Source organism: Sylvia atricapilla, chromosome 20 (assembly GCF_009819655.1).
Source record: "Sylvia atricapilla isolate bSylAtr1 chromosome 20, bSylAtr1.pri, whole genome shotgun sequence".
Classification (NCBI taxonomy): domain Eukaryota; kingdom Metazoa; phylum Chordata; class Aves; order Passeriformes; family Sylviidae; genus Sylvia; species Sylvia atricapilla.
The window spans coordinates 356,072-369,628 of record NC_089159.1 but is presented as its reverse complement, the minus strand read 5'-3'; the positions used below and the strand labels follow the sequence as shown (position 1 = coordinate 369,628).

Below are 13,557 nucleotides of genomic sequence, written 5' to 3'. Positions count from 1 at the left end.
CTGTGACAGGAGGGGGCAGCCGGGTGGATGTTGGACCTGATGGTCTTAAAGGTCCTTTTCCAACAGTAGTGATTCTCTGATTCCATGGAAGTCAGGCTTGCTGTACCTCTGCTGTTTTCCTGCTGCGATAGACCCCTATCACAGCCTTGTAACTAAGGAAATGTCTTGGAGGGGTTTGTCTGGGCACTCCACAAGTTCATTTGGGATTTCATCCAGTCCTGACCCTGCTCAGTACAGAAGCTTTAGCTAGGGACTTGGGATTTTTCAGGTGTTAATGGTACAAGCTTTTACTTTGTCATTATGGTGCTGCTTCTGAAAGCTAAGGAGCAGCAAAGTCTGTCTGCTGTGAGCTGTGGAGTGGCTAGAAGACATAAATACAGTGTGGATTTCTCTGTGTATTTGGGTTGTGGATCATGCCTCATCTGAATCCACATATGAGGCCCCGAGGGCTTTGCCCACAGAAATCCTGTCGTCAGCCTCCCAGGGGAGGCATGTCATCTCCTCTGTCCCCTGTTCACTATTCAAGATGCTTTTCACTTTCCATTCACTGTCTGTTTCTCTTGTCTATTTATTTGCTTTTTTGGTGTTTTTATTAAGGAATTGGCACATTTTCTCCACCTCCACGCCGCCAAACCGTCCCTCCTCCAAAACCTAGACGCTCCAAGAAAGGTCTGTGTCACCCACTGCTTCCTCTTTGTTTTTTGCTATAGGATTACAGACTGCATTGAATTTTTACTACTTGCTTCCAGGAGCCTCAGATGTTTGTACGACTGCTAGGAAGTGGAAAGAGAGCCCATCCCTGTGCTAGTGTTAAGTTTTTAACAACAGTGACGTCTTTTATAGTTTGGAGCTTGACTTCTGCTTCTTGTTACGTTCCTGAGTCCTGGTTACTGGTGTAGGCTTTGACTTGCATGAACAGTTTGCTTCTGTTGTTTGCTGTCTTGTTGTTCTTTTTACTGTTTGTCAGTTGTGTCATGTGGTCACTGTTGGAGATGAGCTCTTACTGATGAGGCATTTTCTTCCCCATCAGGGCTGGACAAACAGGAGTACAAGTCTCAGCCAGGTGAGAATTGCTGGTAATGGGGAGTAGGTAATGCATGATCGAATTAAAGATGTGTTTTGTGTTCAAGAGCCAGTGTGACACCCTGTGGTGCTGCTTCAGAGCGCTGTGATAAAAGGTTTTAGTTCTTCTTGTGTTTGGTGGTGGGTGCAGAATGCTTTGGTTGAGCAGGGGGTGCACACCTGTTGTGCTGTGGGAGGAGCAGGGCAAGCTCTCATTCATCACATGCTGTAGTCCCTAGGATCCAACGGAATGCCGAGAGAGTGCTGAGTTCTGCTGAGGTGCATAATCTGTTGATATCCAGAGAGGCTAAGTCTGAAATCCTTTACCAGCCCATCTAAAGCTGATCCAAAGCAGGGTTTAAATCCATGAATGTGTGTTTCTGTAGCACCAGACTTCGCTTTTGTAGGCTCAGGGCAGATCTGTAGGTAATGGGTCTGAACAGGCAGGAGATTGTGGGTGGCAAGGCCTGCACTTCCCTATGTGCTGGTCCCTGGCCCTTGGAGATAATTTTTTTAGCTTAATAACAGAACATTGTGTAGTGAGAGGAGAAATGCCCTTTCAAGACACTGTAAAGAGACAGCTGTCCTCTGTGTGTGTATGTATATATATGTGTGTATGTATATATATGTGTGTGTGTAAATAGAAAATGTAGAATAAAATATTCCTGTACATATAGACAGAGCACTGGGATGAGGGGGTGGGGGATGTCCCTACTTTTGTGCTTATGAGGTGATGAAGAAGATTGGAAAAGTGCTTTACTATTCCAGCTGGTGGATGGGGTCCGCCGCTTGGGACCCAGAGAGCCACAGCCACCCCAAAGGATGTCTCGCTAGAAACAGCTCCTTGGGGGGTCAGGGCGCTCCTCAGCTGGTAGAGGGGCTTCTCAGCATCGGACAGAGCAGTGATTTTTCAGCTCAGTGATTTCAGCTCAGTGATTTCAGCTCAGTGCTCTCAGCTCATGCCCTTGTGAGTTAGCCCCTCTTTTAGCCGGCCGTGGTGAGAGAGAGAGAGGTCTCATATGGAATTTCTGCAGGTGGTACTTTATTGAGAGGGTACCAGCGAAAAGGATCCAGGGACGAGGAACCTCTGCCGACCAGAGGAAACCCAGGGGTTTTTATGGGGACACCAGGGTGGGAGGAAAAGGGTACAGAACCAATCAATTGTAACAGATCTACATAAAATCCCGAGGGGGCTTGTGGGTCTCCGGACAGGTCGCCATGGCTAGGAGATTTGTCTTTGTCTTAGGGGCTCTGGGTGAAGTTGCGAAATTCTTCCTTAACTCCTCAGCTTGGCTCCCTCCAGGGCAGAGCAGCTGGGGCTCCGCCCACTCCCACACTCTCTCTTCACTCAGTTTCCCCCAGTATTCTTTTTGCTCAGACCACTACAAGAATGGTGAAGGAGTTGCTGTGATTTGGGATTTTGTCCTTGTATTTCCATCTTAAGAATATTTTATTTTTCTCCTGCAGGACAGAAACATAAAGACATTGAAGCAGAGCTGCTGACTTCTCGCAGGATGGTAGCTGCCTTTGACTACAATCCTAAAGAGAGTTCTCCAAACACTGATGTGGAGGTAACCACCATCTGCTCCCTCCTTTTCAGAGGTTTCTTCCTTCTATCTCTTTTTTCCTTCTCTCCCAAGACACTCAGAGCTTTGGTCCAACCAGAGTCTCAGTGAAACTCTGTGAGTATTCGTGGCATCCTTTAGTGATCAGACAGGACTGAGTAGATCTGGAGTGGGAGGAAGCAGCTTCTACTGGTAGCAGCTGATCCAGGAATCACTCTGGGAAAAGGAAAAACCTGGTTAAGGGTTTGAAAGCACTTTTGGCACTTCATTTGAGCATGAATTTTGAGTTAAGTGTCTGTGTAGGTCTTTGTTCAAGCTAAAAGATTTAGTTCCACTTTAATGAACTAGTTTGCAAAGTTCTTGTTTTCAAGCAGTTCCTATATATAGAATCACAGGATTGTGGAATGGGTTAGGTTGGAAGATATCTTAAATCCCATCTCATCTCACCCCCTGCCATGAGCAGGGGCACCCTCCACTATCACAGACTGCTCCAAGACCTGTCCAGCCTGGCCTCGGACACTTCCAGGGATAGGAAGCAATATAATCTAAACAGGGAAGGATACAGTCCAGAAAAAAAATAGTATTTTTTGTGGATAAGTCTGTTCCAGGTACAAAGGGGGCAGTGCAGAATCCTTTCTGCAAAAAGAGATTAGCTCATGCTCTGTTTTCTTGTTCCTCCAAGCTGTGTCAGCTGTGTTAGCACTCTGAGCGAACATAAACATGGGGTTTGGATTCACATCCTTTCCCTTCATCCGGAAAAGGAGTGTCTGACCAACAGAGGGCACAGTTCAGGGAATGCTTGCTTCCCAAGCTGTGTTTACTGCCCAGGGAGAAACAGCTGAGGATAGTGTTTTAGGGATGGTGGAATATCTTGGGAGAGACACAGTGTGAGCAAGTATCCAGCCACCGAACACTTTTGAACCCTTGACACTGAGGAGACAACTGTACTTTTTGCATTGATTTGCTTTTGTAGAACATTTTTGGACAAGAGCTCAAATTACTGAAACAAGCTGGTGCAGTTCTGTGGGAGATGCTCCACAGGAGTGATCTGCAGCCTCAAGATATTAAATTGAGGACTAGGGATATATTATGATAAATATATTGGAAGTAGATCCCTTCCAGCTGACACTTGGAAAGTGATAGAGTGTCTTTGAGTGGGACCCAGCCAGTTTGGAGCCTCCTCTGGGCAGCTTTTTCCATTAAAAGAGACTGGTCACACCTTTGTCTTTAGCCTTGTGCTGGGATGTCTTACAGGACAGAGGATGTGACAGCAAGGGGTCACTGTGTGCTGTGCTCCTGTTCTGTGTCCACGTTAAACCTCCCTGTTTGTATGCATTCCTGCTAGTGACTAATCCCTGAGTGCTGCATACAGAACAAGCTCATCCAAGGGAGCAGGATTTATAATTATATTTAAAGAAATTGAAGGTATTCCTGATGCTTGCTGAGCTTGTCCTCTGTGCATGTTTCCATAGCAGGTGGTAAGGTACTATTTTGACCATTTAAAATTGGTTTAAAAATGGGCTTTGCTCTTGTCTTAATTTATGAAATGCTTCCCTAGCAGCAAATTCCAAAGTTATCCACTTCAGTTTCCCTCCTGCGTCTAGGTCCTGCAAGACTAAAACAGTGGGCCTCCTCCCTTGGAGTGAGATTGGGCAAGAAGCCAAGGGGAGCCTGTGTTCTTGATGAGAAATTCCAGGCAGTGCTTCTCCTGTGACCTCTCTTCTCTGGCTCTTTGCAGGCCGAACTGACCTTCAGTGCTGGGGACGTTATCACTGTCTTTGGGTCCATGGATGACGATGGATTCTATTATGTAAGTGCAGGGCTTGGCAAGGTCCTGTGGTTACACTGGAAATTGTTGGAGTTCATGGAGTGGCAAGGAAGCAGAAATCAGGGAACAAAGTATTCTATTTTGGGGAAAAAATAAACCCCTCTCTACTTAGTGCAGAGCAGCCTGTTTCTCATGCTCATTTCTCCTGTTGTAAATCCGATATTACAGAATCTTGGAATGATTTAGGGAAGGGACCTTAAAGCTCATCCCATTCACCCCCTGCCATGGGCAGAGACACCTTCCATTGTCCCAGGGTGCTCCAGACCCTATCCAGCCTGGCCTTGGACATTGACAGGGATCCAGGGGCAGCCACAGCTTCTCTGGGCACCCTGTGCCAGGGCCTCAGCACACTCACAGCCAGGAATTCCTTCCCAGTATCCCATCTGTCCCTGCCCTCTGGCAGTGGGAAGCCATTGTCCCTTTCTCTCTCCCTTGTGCAAAGTCCCTCTCCAGCTCTCCTAGAGCTCGTTTAGGTCCTGGAAGGGGTTCTGAGATCTCCCCTGGAACCTTTTCTCTTCAGGTGAACACACTGAGGTATCCCAGCCTGGCTCCAGAGCAGAGGGGCTCCAGTCCTCGGAGATCTCCATGGCCTTTAAATGTCCCGGTGGTTCTGAGTTTATTTTTTGGCATCAATAGCCTGCAGGTTTCCCAAAGCCCTGCCTGCATTTTTCCGTGCACACACCGGCTGAACCAGCACCTGCTCAGAGCTAACGTTTCACCAGGCACTTGGACACCAGGCTGGAATGGTGATCCTAGTAAGCAGACACATTACCGGGGCTGTTCCTGCGCTTCAGCTGTATGCCAGAGTTGAGCTTTGGCCATTGGATCATCCACCTCCTTCTGCATGGGAAACAGTTTGCCTTCACACATCAGACTTGAGGTTGAGCTCCAGGTTAAGTCTGAGGGCATCACTGGGAATGCTTTACTTGATCCTTTTATGGTGGACAGACAGCATTGCTAGGATGGGGTTTGTCTCACCGAACTGCCTCCTGTTGAACTGGATACATATTTATCGGAATACAGTAGTGCAGTTCTGGACCTCTGTGATCATGGATGCAGTGCCTACAGCACATTATACCAGTACTGCCTCATTCTTTAAAGACATTAGTAAATACCAGGGCAAATCAAGGCCCTCTAGGGAACCTGTGACACAGTCTTACTCCAGTATGGTAGTGGAGATTTTGAGTTTGTAGAAATCACCTTTGTCACAACTTGCTGTCATCTCTTCTTCCTTTATTCTCTTCTGTGTTCCTGTGCTCTGAATTGTTCCACAACGAAGCAAGGATGTGAGTTATGGAATTTTCTGTGGATCTTTTCTTCCTAGGTGGGTGTGTTTTGGGCTTGTCTCAGCCCACAGCCCAACCTTCTCTGCAGGGCACTGAGAGTTGTTATTTATTCCTCCAGGAAAGTTGATGTGAGAATTGAATGTTGATCTTGCAGGGAGAGCTGAACCAACAGAGAGGGCTTGTCCCATCCAACTTCCTGGAAGCTGTCCCTTTGGATGGAGACACAGCCGAGGAATTCCACTCAAAAGATAAAGAAGCTCCTCCACTGCGTGCTGAGAGCCAGGTGAGACGTGTGACTGCATGGCACTACAGGCTGGGATGTGTCTGAATGTGCCATGTCATTGCATGGCATGCAACACCCATGGCATCACTGAACTTACTGCATGCAGCCTGTTCATCCCCAGGGAGTGCTGGGAGCTCTTCCCAAAGACTGACTTGTAGAGCAGAAAGTGGCACAAAACAACACCTCCTGGGGCCTCAGTGTGGTTAGGTGGGCAAGGAGCATTCAGATCCCACCAGCAAATTGTTCAGATCCACTGAAAGGTCTGTGGGAAAATCCTACTGGAAGGAAGGTTTAACCAGCTCCCCAGGCACATGAAGTATCTTAAATATGATTATATCTGTGGCAAAGAGTTCTGGAATTAGGAACGTGCAAACACCGATGTTCTTCCATCCACCCCAAGGTGGATATACCTTAATCTAGGTTGATGTGCTTCTGGATAAATTCGAAACCCACTGAGGAGTTTCCAAACAGATTTGGGGAATGGATCCTACACTTTCAAAAGCATCCCCCAGAGTCAAGGAATTCAAAGGTTAAGTTAACTTCTTGCATTGTGTTGCTGAAACTCTTGGAATAAAGGCTGAAGGGGGAATTTGGGCCCTGTCAGGGGCTGAGATTAAAAGTGCAGCAGCTCCTTTGTCATTCCTGGACGCCCTGTGCTGTCTCACTGTGGAGTGGGAGACGGGAGGGATCCAGCTTGGTCCTGGCTCACATGGGCTCAACCTTCAGATCTTCTTGGGAGGTTGTTGGCACTGTCATGTGGTGCCAGACCCACAGGAGCCAGAACAGGTTGGCTTTGAGCCATCCGTAGGGAGGCAGGTGTCCCTGAATCCTGCTCTTTTGAACTCCCTGCTGGTTCCGTCCCAGCTTTCCTGCTCTCTGCAGCATTTCTTGGCCTTTTTTTCATGCTCAGCTCTTCCTGTTCTCTGTTTCCATCTCTCTTATCTTCAAGTGCTGCCTGGTCTCCTTTCACCTTAGCCCCATCCCTTGCTTCCAGGCATTCCAGGCTTTTTGTGTACAAGATTTGTACTCCAGCCTTGATGCCTTCTCAGGCAGAGCAGCCTGGCTCAGATAATGAGGTTTGTGGGCAGTTTGTTGGATCTTCTGCTGACCTCAACAGCTCTCTGGGGTCCTTGTACTTCCCTGTTGAGGATACTAGTCCTTGCTGGGGAATCAGGTTAATCAGCTGTTACTGCCAGGGTTTAAGAGTCATGAAGTCATCCAAGTCTAACCTCCCTGCAGGTTAACAAGGATGCAGACTGGGGTTCTTTCTTCAGTTTCCCTCTCAAAATTATTTACTCTTACCAAATTACTCATCTGAAATAGAGGGTGTAAAAGGAGACCTCAACCAGTAAAATAAAGGTGGAATTCTAAGTGTGATTTAGTTCAGATCTTCCCCTTCCCTCTGGCATCAGCCAGCAGCCACCGGACCTGTTTCAGATTCCAGGGGTTGTTATTCCAGCTCCAGCCCAGATCCTCCCAGGACCCAGGGGCAGTTCAGGTAACCTCGTCTGCCACTTGCAGGTGTGAAGGGTTTGCAAAGCCAAACTCACTTTCATCTCAGCTCTCTGCTGCTGAGTTCAGTAGCTGACTGATTCCCTGGACAGCATTTTGCATATCCCTGCATGCTGAAGGTTGGAAGCTCTTTTTGTATGTTTCATGACTTTTTTTTAAACAGAATCACCTTTCAGGTGTGTTAAAACAGCCCATATAAAATAGATACATTTCTGGCTTGCCTGCCCTTCAAACCTTTCCATTCGTCTCTAGTCCTCTGTGCCTGAGATCCAAGAGAGCCTCCCCTTACACTGAGAGACTCTGACGTTTGGTGCAGGAACATGTTGGATTTGGTACTTTTGGTACTCTCCTGATCCATGAACTGCTGTTCTCTGTCTGTAACTGGGAGAGTAGAAAATTCAGATAATGATGATTAAACCAGTGTTATTTCAGTGGGAATCAGCTTGAACTCCCTAGGCATGACTGTGCTTTTGCTGCTTCTGTGTCATGCCAACCTGGCTCCTGTCCTGCTGCCTCCCTGCTTTTCCTGGACACCTGTCCCAGGAGATCCTGGCTCAGCACCCCCAGCACTCCTCTCACTTGTGCTTTGCAATCCAGACCTGTCTAAACAGCTTCCAAACAGGAAGGACACATTTGCCCCCTGTTAAAAGTGGTATATTTACCCTGCTCAGAGCCAAACTGGTATTAATTAACTGCATTTAAGTGTGTTTAGTGATTCCTGAGGGAACAGAACCTGACCCCACCGTGGTTTTGGCTGTCACAGCAATCACAGCATCCCACCTGTGGGCAAAAAACCTCATGGGGAAGGCAGGAGAAAGAAATTCCTCCTGTAAAATGCATATCCCATGTCTGTCCCTGAGCTGGAATGAACTCTCCCAGTGATACAGCCATGCCTGAAGCTTTCCAAATTCCTGTAGCACTTTAACCCCACAGAGTTAAGGAAACTTGCTTGTTCAGTTGCTGTTAGCAGAGCTGGATCCCATGCAAATCCCCAGTTCCAGCTTGAGCCATGGCACCTCAGGACGAATTTGTGTGTGCCATGGCAGAGCTTTGGACTTGGTTGCAACTTGTTCCAGTGGCAACAGAAGCTTCTCCATGAGTGATGTTTAAATCACTTGTAACTTCTTGGATGTGGTGTTCTTACCTTATCTCTTCTTCACACTTCCCTTCTCCCTGCTGCCCTACCAAAGGGCTGAGAATAAGGACAATTTATTTCCAATTTGAACTGGGGAAGATGGATCATTTAAAATTATTTCTGAGTAAATCTTAAAATGCTGGCAACTGAAAAGATGAAGCAATTGAACTTACAAACTGACAACATTTGGGGATTAGAATAGACAAACAAAAACAGCACAAAGAGGAGGATCCAAGAAGTTCTGGTCACAGCCAGGGCCCAAAACACTCATTGGTTAGCAGCTGCTTTAACACTGTTCTGTTGTTGGAATATTTTTTCATCAGTAACATGCAGTTTCTGTCAAAGACTGATTGTAAAGTACCTTCAGGAAGTGTTTGATTCTAATTGATTTCATGTATTTATTTCTGCCTGTGTTATGCACCCGGGACGGTTCTTTTCTTCAGAGAATGAGGAAGAGAAGAGTCCAGTGATAGATATGAATGATACATAGAAAGAGCAACCATGTAAGTGTGTGAGACCTTCAACCTCCCACCCAGCCCAGCACCTCAAAGGCTCCTGCACCTGGAGTTTGCTCCTTTTCTTGCTTGTAGTTTGACAGGCTGGTTTGGGGCTGTGGTGGCAGATCCACCTTCAGGTCTGATGTCAGACCATTCACTGCCACCTGGATTCTATAGCAAAGACAAACCATTCAGCACATGAAGTGCAGTTGGTTGAAACAATTATCTGGTGGTTTTGGGGATCAGGAGGGCACTGTGCTGGATATTTGGGAAGGACCTGCTTCATAATTCAGCTTGGCCCTTCTGTTCACATCAACAGCCAAAGTGTTGTTTCGCCTTTACAAGGTCCTCCTCAGTCTGAGCACACTTCATGTTCAGCCTGGGTTTTTTTCCTTCTGGATTTTACTCCTTCCTGAGAATAGTCCTAAAACGCCTGCCCACCATCCATTTACGAAAATAGTAACATTTAATCCCTAAAACTGAGCTTGTGTGGATAATTGTTTTGGGGCTGGGTGGGTGAGACCCCTCGTTTTGGGGCTAGCAGGAGCAGTCTTTGTTTTCCTTAGTTTCAAGTGTTTGTTTTCCAAAAGTTGTGTTCATCAGTAACACCTGGGAGAGCACTAAAACCACCCCTGAAAACTGACATCACTCTTGTGTTTATCACTCTAATAACTTAGTGTATGAGGATATTGAAAGAGCAGTTTTTCCTTTGTTTCTGTTGGAAAAGAACCCCCAGTTTTAGTATGATTTTTCTCTTATCACACGAATCTGTGAGCTGATTCTGTTGCTTTCCTGCCACATAGAGACCTCTGAGAAGTGGAGAAATTGTTTGTGGGGCCACTTCAGGTCTGTCCTGAAACCATTCCACCTTTACCCAAAAAGTGTTTCTAATGGTGCATGGAGAGAGCATCCACTGCTCTGGCTGCACAGGGGCCTTTACATCACTCCCTGAGTGGTGGTGAGCTCCTTCTGGTGCTAGCCCGGTGCTTTTGAGCATTTTATCCAAGGCTTCTTCATTGCACAAATCTTTGCCTCCATAAACCTTGCATTTCTGGCTGCAGATGTTCATCTGGATTTATTCGGGTTTACTCCCAAACTCCTCAGACCTAACACTGGGCTTATTAGCACCAAGTGCTGTTCCTTGCACAAGGGAGTTGCCAGGATAGACAGAGGTTGCAGCTGCAGCATTGGTTGGAGTGGACCTTGCAAGCAGAGGACAGCTTTCCCAAGGGCCAGCCTGGGCCATCCATCAGCATGTGTGACATCCTGCAGCATGTCCTGGGCACACCTAAGCCTAGTGAGAGGAGATTGTTGAACAAAGGCTGCTGCTAAGAATCAACCTCTTGGTGCTTTGTGAAGAGGAAACTGAGCCCAGGACTAGGGCACATTCTGATTTCCAAAAGCCCTTTCCAAAGGGAACAGCACTGTTTGAGACTGGTGGGTCCCAATTAACCATGTCAAACACTTAGGGGCTCAGGAACATTCCTGTGTGCCACTTGATCCAAGACTTCTCCATGTCCTGCTCCATTGGTGCCACTGCAGAGCACCAGACTTGGCTTTCTGCCCCTCCTGCCTCTGGACCTGCTGGATGCTGAGCAGCCTTGCAGGACTCCCAATTCCTCTTCCTACCATGGCCACTGCTGAGAAGCCTCAGGGCTTAGCCAGTCTCCTTGATCTTCTGGAGGTCTTGCAAAGCACTTGTTCTTACGAAATCTGGTTTTGTTTATGTCCTTGGCTTCTCTCCCAGCAGTCTCCATGGCTGAGGCATCCATGGATTCATCAGTACCTATCTCCATCCATGCTTTCAGGAGCTGATTCACTTAATTAGCTGAGGAGCAGCATCTTTCACCATGTCCTTAGTGGGTCTTTTGTGCTGTCCTGTTGTTAGCCTAAAGTTCAGGAATTTCAGTAATTCTTAGCTAAGGAAGGGTCTGGGTTGTAGGTACAAAATTTAAATCCACTGGAAACTTGCTAAGTGGAACTGCACCCACATAGAGGAGAGAAGGCCAGGTTCTTAGCCTGAGGTTTATGTTGATATGATCTCCTTTCAGCAGCTCTAACTTGTGCTTTCGTCTTTTGTTTTCTGTTTCCCACCCAGCTAAATAAGGATGAATCTGTTGATCAGAGCGACTCCTCTCCATCTCCTCCTCTGCCAGCATCTTCCTGCCTTGTCCCAGGCGAGCCGTGTCCAGAGCAGGCATCGCTCACCCTCTTCACCTGCAGTGATGCACCTGGGCAGAGTAAAAAGAAGAGAAGCTTCTTTTTCAAAGGGAAAAACCTCTTCAAAAAACTTGGGTCCAATAAGAAAAACTAACAAGGGGTTTATTCCATTGGGCTGCCCCAGAGACTGAGAGTTCAGGAGAAGCCCTCTGCAATAAGCTGATTGTTTTCATAGGGAAGAAGTATGTGTTGAATCGAGAAAACTCTGGAGGGTGTGGGAGCTAAGATCCCTTGGGGAAAAAGTGGCTCTGGGATGTGAGGGCTCAGCTCTGGGATCCAGCATGTTCTGCGCCATGCAGCCCTCAGTGCACCAGTTCCCTGTAAATATTTTAATTTAAGGATTATATTCTGGCTGTAAGTTAGCTAACTGGCTTTTCCAAGCAAAGCCCCAGCCCCTTAGGAGAGATCTTTGTGCTCCACACCCTGGTATGTCTCTGCTCCAAAGGGGGTCGTGTCAACTCCTTCACTTCCTGCAAAGAAAATTTGCACTTTTCTGTTCCTATGGCTCCCCTCCGCTGTCTCTGGGCTGATGAGTGAGTTCATATTTGTACTGTAACCCTGTAAATATGCAGCTGTGCCTCGGAGCATCCCACACTGCCTCAGTCAGCTTCCCACACAAGGATCCTCAGGGAGGAAGGAGCAATGCCCTGGTGGTTCTTCAGCGTGGGGGTGAGTTGCTGTCAGCTGCTCTTGCCTGGTTCACCTTGACCACACACTGGCTGGGGACTCTGCCTTATTATTTATTTATCAATTTATTTATCTACCTATTTATTTATTTATTTGTCTGTCTGCATCTCTCCACAATTCCGTTCAGCTGTGTCCACGAGCTGCTCCTGAGCCCGTGTTGGGAGAGCAGGGCTGGGGCTGGGCAGCTTGCACTGTTTTTATAGCAGACAGTGTATTCCTGCTGTTGAGACACAGCCCTGGCCAAGCATGGAGGGTTTTATATGCCATGGTTTTTGTCCCTCCTATGTTTTTTTCTCTGCATGTTCTAGTGCGTCCTTGTTCTGAGCAGGGCAGCTCTGTGAATGGTGCCAGCACAGCAGCCATGAGTGGTGGTGGTGGTATGGTATGTTTTTATTTAATATCAAATTTTATTATAATAAAGTCTATTTTCACAAATATACATTTTCCTTAAAAAAGCCAAAGATTGAGTGATGCTCCTTCAGGGGGATGGGGAAATTATACCAACCACCTGCACCTTGAGGATGTTCTGCACCTTCTGTGTCCCCTTCTCAGAGGGACAGATGTGGCTGTGGATGCCCCATGTGTGAGGTCAGGGCAGGGGCTGAGGTGGAAGTCCTGGGGATGCAGGACACCAGGAAGGCCTCTGGGCCTGAGCCTTCACAGAGGGCCTGGGCTGGACCCCTGCACTCCCAGCTCCATTGGTGTGTGAGTGTTGGGCCAGGGGTGTGGTCCTGCACCTGGAGTCTCCGGGAATCCAGCCAAGGTGCCAGAAGTCACTCTGGGATTTTGGGAGCATTATGCAGGATTCCTTCCTGACAGGAAGGATTTCTTTGGAAAGCTGCTGCCCCCTAGAGAGAAGTACTCCATGAGGATCTTGGTACCAAAGTGAGGCACCATGTCCTGTGATGAGTGGGAGTCAGGGCAAGGACAAACTCAAGGCTTTGAAAGGGTGAGGTGCTACAGCTCTGCTGGAGTTTCCATGGCTTCTGGAGCAGCCTCAGTGATGAAACTCATCAGCAACCCAGAGCTTTATCTGCAGCCTGTCCTCCCATGGAGGAAGTCGTTGCTGTTCTAACTGAATTTACCAACTGGAGTTTCTTAAGTGAGTTGTTGAAGGTCTTTTGAAAGAAACTGTCACTGCTTTTATCAGTTCCTCGGGGTAAATTGAAGAACAAAACATTTAGGAAGAAAAGCAGCTGCTGGCACATTCTGGAGTGTGCCCAGAGCTAGAGGCCCCCCAGTGCCTGCCTGAATCTGTCAGTTCTGATGCTTCCATCCTCCCTGCCCAGCTGAGCCCCTGGGACCACAGGGTGTGTGTTATGTCTCTACCTCCTGTAAATTTTGCTGTTTTAGACCCAGACCCGTAATTCAGCAAAGTCTCCCTAGTTCAGCTGGTTCCCCAGCAGCAGACAGGCTCTACAGCAAAGCTCAGAGAAGTCTCCATGAGAAAGATTTAAGATTAACATCTTTAAGTTGTTATAG

At 47.4% G+C, this 13,557-nt stretch overlaps 1 protein-coding gene across 1 annotated transcript in view; it reads left to right on the top strand.

Annotated features, from left to right (window-relative positions):
• The window catches only part of TSPOAP1 (TSPO associated protein 1), a 64,530-nt gene extending 51,994 nt beyond the window's left edge, over positions 1 to 12,536 (top strand). The window contains exons 25-30 of the mRNA XM_066333103.1: positions 598 to 669; positions 1,031 to 1,063; positions 2,530 to 2,633; positions 4,366 to 4,437; positions 5,896 to 6,024; positions 11,267 to 12,536. Of these exons, the coding sequence (XP_066189200.1) occupies positions 598 to 669; positions 1,031 to 1,063; positions 2,530 to 2,633; positions 4,366 to 4,437; positions 5,896 to 6,024; positions 11,267 to 11,482 (626 nt within the window). The 3' untranslated portion in view covers positions 11,483 to 12,536. The remainder of the gene's footprint in view (positions 1 to 597; positions 670 to 1,030; positions 1,064 to 2,529; positions 2,634 to 4,365; positions 4,438 to 5,895; positions 6,025 to 11,266) is intronic.
• The last annotated feature ends 1,021 nt before the right edge of the window (positions 12,537 to 13,557 follow it).